We start from the raw sequence: 10,005 nt of genomic DNA, 5'->3' as shown, positions 1-10,005 counted from the left end.
TTGAAGTTCACCAGTGACCATCTGGATGATCCAGAGGAGGCATGGGAGAAGGTCATGTCGTCAGATGAGACCAGAATAGAGCTTTTTGGAATCAACGCCACTTACCACGTTTAGAGGATGAGAACAACCCCAAGAAAACCATCCCAACCGTGAAGCATGCGGGTGGAAATGTCATACTCTGGGGGTGCTCTTCTGCAAAGGGGACAGGACGACTGCACCGTATTGAAGGGAGGATGGATGGGGTCATGTATTGCGAGATTTTGGCAAACAACCTCCTTCCCTCAGTAACAGCATTGAAGATGGGTCATGGCTGGGTCTTCCAGCATGACAATGACCCCAAACACACAGCCAGGGCGACTAAGGAGGGGCTCCGTAAGAAGCATTTCAAGGTCCTGGAGTGGCCTGGCCAGTCTCCAGACCTGAACTTAATAGAAAGTCTTTGGAGGGTGTTGAAACTCCAAACCTGAAAGATTTGGATAAGATCCGTATGGAGGAGTGTACCAAAATCCCTGCTGCAGTATGTGCAAACCTGGTGAAAAACTACAGGAAACATTTGACCTCTGTAATTGCAAACAAAGACTACTGTACCAAATATTAACATTGATTTTCACAGGTGTTCAAATACTTATTTGCAGCAATAACATACAAATAAATTTTTAAAAAAATCATACATTTCGATTTCCGGATTTGTTTTGGGTTTTTTTTTAGATTGTGTCTCTCACAGTGGACATGCACCTAAGATGAAAATTTCAGACCCCTCCATGATTTCTAAGTGGGAGAGCTTGCAAAATCGCAGGGTGTTCAAATACTTATTTTCTTCAATGTATAAGCATGCAGTAGTGGCTACAAAGCGGATCCATTACTCTGATTTGCTCAACAAAAACAAGCATAACTCAAAGTTCTTGTTTGACATGGTGGCAACACTTATTCATGGACAACCACCTCCAAGTCGCTCTCCTTTTACAACAAGATTTCTTGGATTACTTTGAGAAGAAAATAGAAGACATCAGGTTAAACATATCCCAGCATGCCTTAACCCAGCCACTACACCCTGCTATTGAGGTGGGTGCCATCCCTGAAGTATTACCAAGATTTACAGAATTTGACAGTATCTCACTAGGTGTACTGAGGAAACTCATAATGTCAACAAAAAGCACAACCTGTTTATTTGATCCTATACCAACAAAACTGTTAAGGACCTGTGGTCACTCTTGGTCCGACTGCTGGAAATTATTAATCTGTCATTAACCTCGGATCTGTTCCTAAATGTTTCAAATCTGCATTGATTAAACCATTACTTAAGAAATGCAATCTTGACCTTAGTGTATTAAAACTATAAGCCCATATCAAATCTACATTTTGCTCTAAAATTCTGGAAAGGTGGTTCACACAGCTCGTGGACCACCTTTCTGAGAATAATCTTTTTGAGCCACTGCAGTCTGCTTTTAGAAAATATCATCCACAGAGACAGCTCTCACTAAAGTGGTGAATGATCTGCTTGCAATAGATTCAGACACCACTATGGTTCTGGTGCTGTTAGATCTTAGTGCTGCGTTTGATGCTGTGGATCATCATATTCTACTCGATAGGCTGGAGAATCGTTTTAGGATTACTGAGAATGCCCTTGCATGGTTGACATCATACCTGACCAGTCGCTCTCACTGTGTTTTGTGCAGTAACACTACCTCTGACCTTAGTGACATGAAACTTGGGGTTCCACAGTGGTCTGTCTTAGGCCCCCTGCTTTTCTCCCTTTATATTGCACCCCTTGGGCACATATTGCGACGTTTTGGGATTACCTTTCATTGCTGTGCTGATGATACTCGGTTATACATGCCAATAACTGCTGGTAATCTCATCCACATAAAATCCTTAGATTGCCTTGCATCAGTGAAAAGCTGGATGTCTAGCAATTCTGACAAGACTGAAATGATGGTTCTTGGTCCAGTGAGACATCGGCATCAATTTGACCAGCTAACGCTTAGCCTAGGCTCTGGTGTCATACATCACACTGACAAAGTGAGGAACCTTGGGGTAATTTTTGATCCTATGTTGTCCTTTGACCTCCACATTACAAATATTATGAGGGACTCGCTTTCTTCCACCTGCAAAATATGCTGAGACCCTCATTCATGCGTTTGTCTCTTCTGGATTGGACTACTGCAATGTTCTATTTTCTGGTTTACCGCAGACCAACATTAAGTGTCTCCAATTGTTTCAAAATGCTGCTGCCACACTTTTGATAGGAAGCAGAATGTTTGGCCACATTACACCCATTTTGGCATCTCTTCACTGGCTTCCTGTCTCGTGGGATCAGATTTTAAGGTTCTACTAACCTATAAATTGTTCACGGACTAGCACCTCCCTTCTTAGCTGGCCTAATTAAACCTACGTACCGGCCGGGGCTTTGCGTTCTCAGGGCACAGGACTACTTTGTGTCCCTAGGGTGAATAAAAAGTCATTCATAGAATTACAATAACTAATTACGTAGGACTTTCCAAGAGTGAAAGCACTAAACAAACTCAACTCCTCCAGTAATAAAAGCTCAAATGCAACAATAAAAGTACATTACAACAATGCAAAAAACATCCCAAATTACAGAGCTGATCATTCAGAAATAAGGTGAGACTTCGACTCTGGTGTGACGTTTTATGTTTTTACCTCTTCAAGAGGCATTTTTGAGAATTCCAACTTATACTCCAGAACATATGGGACTATAGGAGCATGTCTAATGTAGTTGAACCATGGAAGTGCTTTAAAACTCACCGTTTGATGAAGCTGATCACAGCTGCTTCTTCTTTTGAACAGAGTCTGTGAGACTACCTTCAATTCAAAGTGTTCAAAGCTTTGAATAATCCAGAGTACTAATCAAATCAAATCAATTTTATTTATATAGCGCCAAATCACAACAAACAGTTGCCCCAAGGCGCTTTATATTGTAAGGCAAAGCCATACAATAATTATGGAAAAACCCCAACGGTCAAAACGACCCCCTGTGAGCAAGCACTTGGCAACAGTGGGAAGGAAAAACTCCCTTTTAACAGGAAGAAACCTCCAGCAGAACCAGGCTCAGGGAGGGGCAGTCTTCTGCTGGGACTGGTTGGGGCTGAGGGAGAGAACCGGGAAAAAGACATGCTGTGGAGGGGAGCAGAGATCAAATCACTAATGAGTTAAATGCAGAGTGGTGCATACAGAGCAAAAAGAGAAAGAAACACTCAATGCATTATGGAACCCCCCAGCAGTCTAAGTCTATAGCAGCATAACTAAGGGATGGTTCAGGGTCACCCGATCCAGCCCTAACTATAAGCTTTAGCAAAAAGGAAAAGTTTAAGCCTAATCTTAAAAGTAGAGAGGGTGTCTGTCTCCTGATCCGAATTGGGAGCTGGTTCCACAGGAGAGGAGCCGGAAAGCTGAAGGCTCTGCCTCCCATTCTACTCTTACAAACCCTAGGAACTACAAGTAAGCCTGCAGTCTGAGAGCGAAGCGCTCTATTGGGGTGATATGGTACTATGAGGTCCCTAAGATAAGAGGGACCTGACTATTCAAAACCTTATAAGTAAGAAGAATTTTAAATTCTATTCTAGAATTAACAGGAAGCCAAATGAAGAGAGGCCAATATGGTGAGATATGCTCTCTCTTCTAGTCCCGTCAGTACTCTAGCTGCAGCATTTGAAATAACTGAAGGCTTTTCAGGGAACTTTTAGGACAACCTGATAATAATGAATTACAATAGTCCAGCCTAGAGGAAATAAATGCGTTTTTCAGCATCACTCTGAGACAAGACCTTTCTAATTTTAGAGATATTGCGTAAATGCAAAAAAGCAGTCTTACATATTTGTTTAATATGTGCTTTGAATGACATATCCTGATCAAAAATGACTCCAAGATTTCTCACAGTATTACTAGAGGTCAGGGTAATGCCATCCAGAGTAAGGATCTGGTTAGACACCATGTTTCTAAGATTGGTGGGGCCAAGTACAATAACTTCAGTTTTATCTGAGTTTAAAAGCAGGAAATTAGAGGTCATCCATGTCCTTATGTCTGTAAGACAATCCTGCAGTTTAGCTAATTGGTGTGTGTCCTCTGGCTTCATGGATAGATAAAGCTGGGTATCATCTGCGTAACAATGAAAATTTAAGCAATGCCGTCTAATACTGCCTAAGGGAAGCATGTATAAAGTGAATAAATTGGTCCTAGCACAGAACCTTGTGGAACTCCATAATTAACTAATGCCAGTGGTGGGCACAGCTAACCAAAACGTTAGCTTCAATAACCGCTAATTTGCTAAATTTTGCCCCTGTCTGAGGTCATGAGTACTTCCAGTAAATTCCGCGAACTTTCAGTCTGCTAACATTTTTTTGCTGGCACACTGAGTAAAATGGTCAAAAACATTTGTAAACCCTGAAATCGTACATGTTAATTCCTGTCTGTTGCGTGTTTTGCAATAGTCAGACCGCTGTTGAGCTCAGCCATCCTCCAGCAGATGATGGAGGAGGGCTGATGATGTGATTCTGTTGGCTCCAGTGTGCAGTGAGCAGGTTTGAGGCAGAGGCATTGAGAGGCATTTGTGAAGCAAATGGGATGAGAATCTGCACCTCCAAATCTGAGATCATGGTCCTCTGGCAGAAAATGGATTGTCCTCCCTGGGTCAGGGGAAAGTTATTGCCCCAAATGGAGAGGTTTAAGTATCTCAAGGCCTTGTTCACAAGTGGGGGTAAATTGGAGTGTGAGATTGAAAGACGTATTGGAGTGGCATCTGAAATCTTACGGACGCTGTACTGGACAGTCGTGGTGAAGGAAGGTGCTGAGCCAGAAGGCGAGGCGCTCAATTTACCAGTCAATTCACTCTCCTATCCTTACCTTTGGTCATAAACTTTGGGTAATGACTGAAAGAATAATATTGCAGATACAAGCGGCAGAAATTAGATTCTTGCATCAGGTATCTGGGCATACATTCCTGAACAGGGAAAGAAGCTCAACTAACCGGGAGGGACTGTGAGTACAGCTGCTGCTTCTTTCCATCGAAAGGAACCAGTTGAGGTAGTTAGAGTACCTGGTGAGGATGACCCCTGCTTGTCTCCATGGGGAGGTTTTCCAGGCATGTTCAACCGGAAGGAGGCCTCGGGGAAGACCTATGACACGCTGGAGAGATTATATTTTCCAGATGGCTTAGGAACACCTTGAGACATCCGGGGAAGAGTTACAAGACTTGTCCAAGGATAGGGAAGCGTGGGTGAGCTGCTTTCTGTGCTGGAACTGTGAACCAGATCTGGATAAGTGATTGAAAATGAACGAATTAATGATAACTAAGTGTAACATAGTGTAGCCTTTCCTTTCTTGTATCAAAATTGGAGCAACATTAATTTTTAACCCCTGCACAAAGAGATCAGCCTTGTTTTTTTTAACACCATAGCATTCAGCCATAGATCAATCAAACTATACCTTTTTGTGATCCTTATGAGTAGACAAATAATGTGGTATACCTGTCAACATGCTTGGAGCAGTTAGTTTGACCCCTGTGTAGTCTTTCTGTAGTTACCTCCCTACAGCTGCCACTTAATGAAGGTTATCATACATTTTTGTGTACACTCTTAAAAAAATAAATAAATAAAAAATGAAAAATTTATGTAACAATTTGCATAGATTTGTTTTTTTTTTTTTTTTTTTAGTTATTGCTTTTAAGTTATGTTTTTGTCACTGTGGTAATACAGACGTATGTGAGGAAAAACAGGAATCATCAACACCTCAGCTGGTACCACATTAATTCATACCTCAGTGAAGCGTTTCCTGTGGGGAAGCGCTTCACTGAACTCACTGACATAAATCCTGTGCGTGATAACTCCTCAAAATGCTCTCGAGTGTCTGCAGGTGGTCACAGGGTAGATGGAAAATACAGGGTCAGTTTAGCAAGTCTTACATTTTCATGCTTTAGGAGAAAGGCTGGTTTGATTTAACAAGCTTAAGAGTGATTCTGTGAACATTGTAACCTTACGATGCTTTTGTGGAGCAGAACCTAACAGCAGCTGGTTAATCAGACCATGAAGAGACTTGTGTGTGAACTCAGAGGTTCTCACTCAGCGTTCACGTCGCATCGCATTGTTACAAACACATGTACTAAACACCTCCATGTGACAGGAGATGCATAACTTCTTGTGGTTTGCTCCGTAGCGGTCCAGTCCTCCATGCCTTCCTTCCACGCGAGGATGCAGTCCAGGCTGCGGTCTGAGACCATGGGGGCGGACACCGTGGTATGGCTTGCGGTTTCTGCAGCTGCTGCCAAGCAGCCCAGTGGACTCTTTTTCCAGGGTCAGAACCTTTGGTGCATGTTTAATCCCAATATGTTGTCTGATTCTGAATTGTTTGTTGTAATGTGCAAAGACATGCAGAGAAAAAAGCAGTTTAGCAATTATGTCACAGCAATCAACAGCCCTGATTCTTATCCATGTTATGAATAATATTATTTTTCACTCCATTGTGCACATAATCTATATTATAAGAGCCAAGTGGCCTGTGTGTGTGTGTGTGTGTGTGTATACTTGTGTGCTTCGATCACAAAAACACCAGGGACAGCTGACATATGCCATTTAGTATACTTATGGATTTTATGTCAAGGATGAACACTGCAAAAATGTAAAGTTGGTAGGACAAATATTTCTGGGAGAAATTAGAAATTTTAGCTAACCAATAAACAATGGATGTTATGTTGCAATGCACCATGGAATTTTGGGGTTTTAAATGTTATTGTGGTTCATGTTAGCTTAACAGTGTTAGTGTTATTGATTCATTGTGTTTTTTGTAGTTGAATTGGTTTAGTCAGTTTAGTTTCATGTTACCATGAGTGAAAAGTGTATTGTGTGTGATGCCTTCCGCCACTGTCTCTGTTTCTGCCTGCAGCAGAATGCAGAAAGCACAAAAGTGTGTGTGTGTGTGTGTGTGTGTGTGTGTGTGTGTGTGTGTGTGTGTGTGTGTGTGTGTGTGTGTGTGTACCGTCGATCACAGAGAAAATGTGGAGAGCTGACATTTGCCTTTTGGTATACATCTGTATTTTGAGTCGAGGATGAATTATGTGACAATGAAAAGTTGATAGGATTAATATTTTGGGAGAAATGAGAGATTTTAGCTAACCAATAAACAATGGACAGTGTGCTGCACCATAGCTCAGTTGGTTTAGTGAGTTTAATTGTCATGTTGCTGTTACTATGAGGGAAATGTGTATTGCGTTTGATGTCTTCCACCATCTCTGTTTGTGTTTACAAACAGAAGCATCTGCTTGCGGTAGAATGCAGAAAAGACAAAAAGCTCTCTGTGCGTGCATGCACTTTGATCACAGACAAACTGAGAATAGCTGACATTTGTCGGTTGGTATACTTATGTATTTTGGATCAAAGATTAATGCTGCCCAAACAGAACATTGATAGGACGAATATTGAGATTTGCTTTCAGTTTGAGGATAATTTTAGAAAAAAAATTGTATTTGAAATGGCATAAACAAATTGAAATGTGTGAAATACCAAGTGTTCCAATACTTTTGGAGGGCGCTGTACCAACTGTTTTGACAGAAAGGTATCAGGTGATTGCTGTGACAGACTTCCTTTGGTGATGGACAGGAGGTTGTCAGACATAAAGCAATAAAACCTCACCTGAAATGGGAAAACCTCAGAGCATGTCCTTAACTTCATGCTGAATCAGTTGGAGTTTTACAGAATATCTCCTTTGTGGTTTAGGGTCAAGTACATTGTTTTATTTCTCTGCAGATCGCAAAGCGGTGCCAACACATCTGCCGCTGGCATTCTCCAGGTCCACCCCGGAGGAGGACCACAAGCTCCTCACCATACTGGAGCAGCTGGCCACCAAGTTCAAACCATGACCTCGACACATACTGGAGTTTTTTATTGTTTTTTTTTTTTTAGTACAATTTCAGTAAATGTGATAGGTAAAGGTGTGCAGTGTGATTTTGTGTTTCATTGTATCTTGAAAACTTTTCTTTTTGTGCTACATTTCACACTGTGCAGTTTAGTTCACTCATGTGGCTATATAGAACAAACTTTTGAAAATTCTTAAAATAAATATCGAAGGTGGTCCAGGTGGAACAAACACATTCTATTGGTGGTACAGTTACACCAAAATCAAAGCAGCAGCTTCAATCGTGTCCACCGTTCCAGGGTGGGTAATCACACGACCTTACGCGCTGTCAACACCACCACGTTCGCATCCTAAACTTATGACCTCACTTCCTGTCTGACAGCACAAACATTGCAGCTAATTTGTGTGTTAGTGATTTGTTCCAGAAAAACACAATTAGTTAATGAAGAAAAGTGGATCAATAACTAAACTGTATCAAGTTATATTAAATATGCGGCACTGTTTATACCTCCATGAAGAGGACATGGAGTTGTGCTGGAAGTGGGCGTGTGTGTGTGTGTGTCCATGAGATGGTTCTGTTTTAAACTAAGCCTACAAAAAGGAAGAATGCTGAGGATGGAGCCACCAGGCAGGAGAGAAGAGGGAGGCCATGCAGGTGGTCGGTGTGACAGAGGAAGATACAGAGGACAGGGTGAGATGGAAACGATTGATCTGCTGTGGTGACCCAACGTGGAGCCTTTCGAAGAAGAAGAATGATGTTAAAATTTTATTTCTCCCTCTCCTCATTCATGTACAACAGTCAACTGTTGCGCTTGGACATAAAACAAACTATCAGAAATCTGAATAAATACTTTGGAATCACCTGCTAAATGTAATTTCTTCTTCTGGACATCACTGCAATTTTTTATGTCAAACATGTATCTGATTTTATTCAATGCATTCATACAATGAGGCAAATAGTATTTGATCCACTGTGGATTTTGCAAGTTTTTCCACCTACAAAGAATGGAGAGGTCTAATTTTTATCGTAGTACACTTCAGCTGTGAGAGGACAGAATCTAAAAAAATAAAATTTAGAAAATCACATTGTACGATTTCTAAATATTTGCATGTTATTGCATGAAATAAGTATTGATCCACGTACCACCAGGAAGAATTCTGTCTCTCACAGACCTGTTAGTTTTTCTTTAAGAAACCCTCCTATTCTGTACTCATTTCTTGTATTAATTGCACCTGTTTTAGTTCGTTACCTGTATAAAAGACCTGTCCACACACCGACTGGTAGAAAGAGGACGAAGAAACGGAAATGACGCATATTTGCGTCATGATGTTCTCCGTGCGTCTGGACGTTGTCCATGCGTCGCTGTTTAGACGGGGATATTCCAAATGATACCAGTAACCATGTATGCAAGAGTACCTCTGTCTGCTTAAGCATGTAAACAGGTTATTCCCAATCATTCAGAAACCGGAATATTAACGGCATGTAAACGTAGTCAATCAATCACTCCAACCTATCCACCATGGCCAAGACCAAAGAGCTGTCTAAGGACACAGGGACAAAACTGTGGACCTGCACAAGGCTGGGACGGACTACAGGACAACAGGCAAGCAGCTTTGTGAGACGACAACTGTTGGTGTAATTATTAGAAAATGGAAGAAATACAAGATGACTATCAATCTTCATTGGTCTGGGGCTTCGTGCAAGATCTCACCTCATGGGGTAAGGATGATTCTGAGAAAGCCCAGAACTACACGGGAGGACCTGGTCAATGACCTGAAGAGAGCTGGGACCACAGTCATAAAGACTATATGTGTATACACTGCTGTCATGGCATGTCACACCAGCACATGTCCAGGTCCATTTGAAGTTCACCTGTGACCATATGGATGATCCAGAGGAGGCATGGGAGAAGGTCATGTGGTCGGATGAGACCAAAATAGACCTTTTTGGTATCAACTCCACTTGCCATGTTTGGAGGATGAGAACAACCCCAAGAACACTGTTCCAACCGTGAAGCATGGGGGTAGAAACATCATTTTTGGAGGTGCCTGACTGCACCATATTGAGGGGAGGCTGGATGGGGTCATGCATCATGAGATTTTAGCAAACAACCTCCTTCCCTCAGAAAGAGCATTGAAGAT

At 41.7% G+C, this 10,005-nt stretch overlaps 1 protein-coding gene across 1 annotated transcript in view; it reads left to right on the top strand.

Moving 5' to 3' along the window:
• Nucleotides 1-8,086, top strand: part of dhrs12 (dehydrogenase/reductase (SDR family) member 12) — a 32,173-nt gene extending 24,087 nt beyond the window's left edge. Inside the window, exons 9-10 of the mRNA XM_034186766.1 lie at nucleotides 6,169-6,306; nucleotides 7,755-8,086. Of these exons, the coding sequence (XP_034042657.1) occupies nucleotides 6,169-6,306; nucleotides 7,755-7,867 (251 nt within the window). The 3' untranslated portion in view covers nucleotides 7,868-8,086. The remainder of the gene's footprint in view (nucleotides 1-6,168; nucleotides 6,307-7,754) is intronic.
• Nucleotides 8,087-10,005: the final 1,919 nt, after the last annotated feature.

Source organism: Thalassophryne amazonica, chromosome 14 (assembly GCF_902500255.1).
Source record: "Thalassophryne amazonica chromosome 14, fThaAma1.1, whole genome shotgun sequence".
NCBI lineage: Eukaryota > Metazoa > Chordata > Actinopteri > Batrachoidiformes > Batrachoididae > Thalassophryne > Thalassophryne amazonica.
Note: the sequence above shows the minus strand (reverse complement) of the source record. Positions and strands in the feature narration are given on the sequence as shown.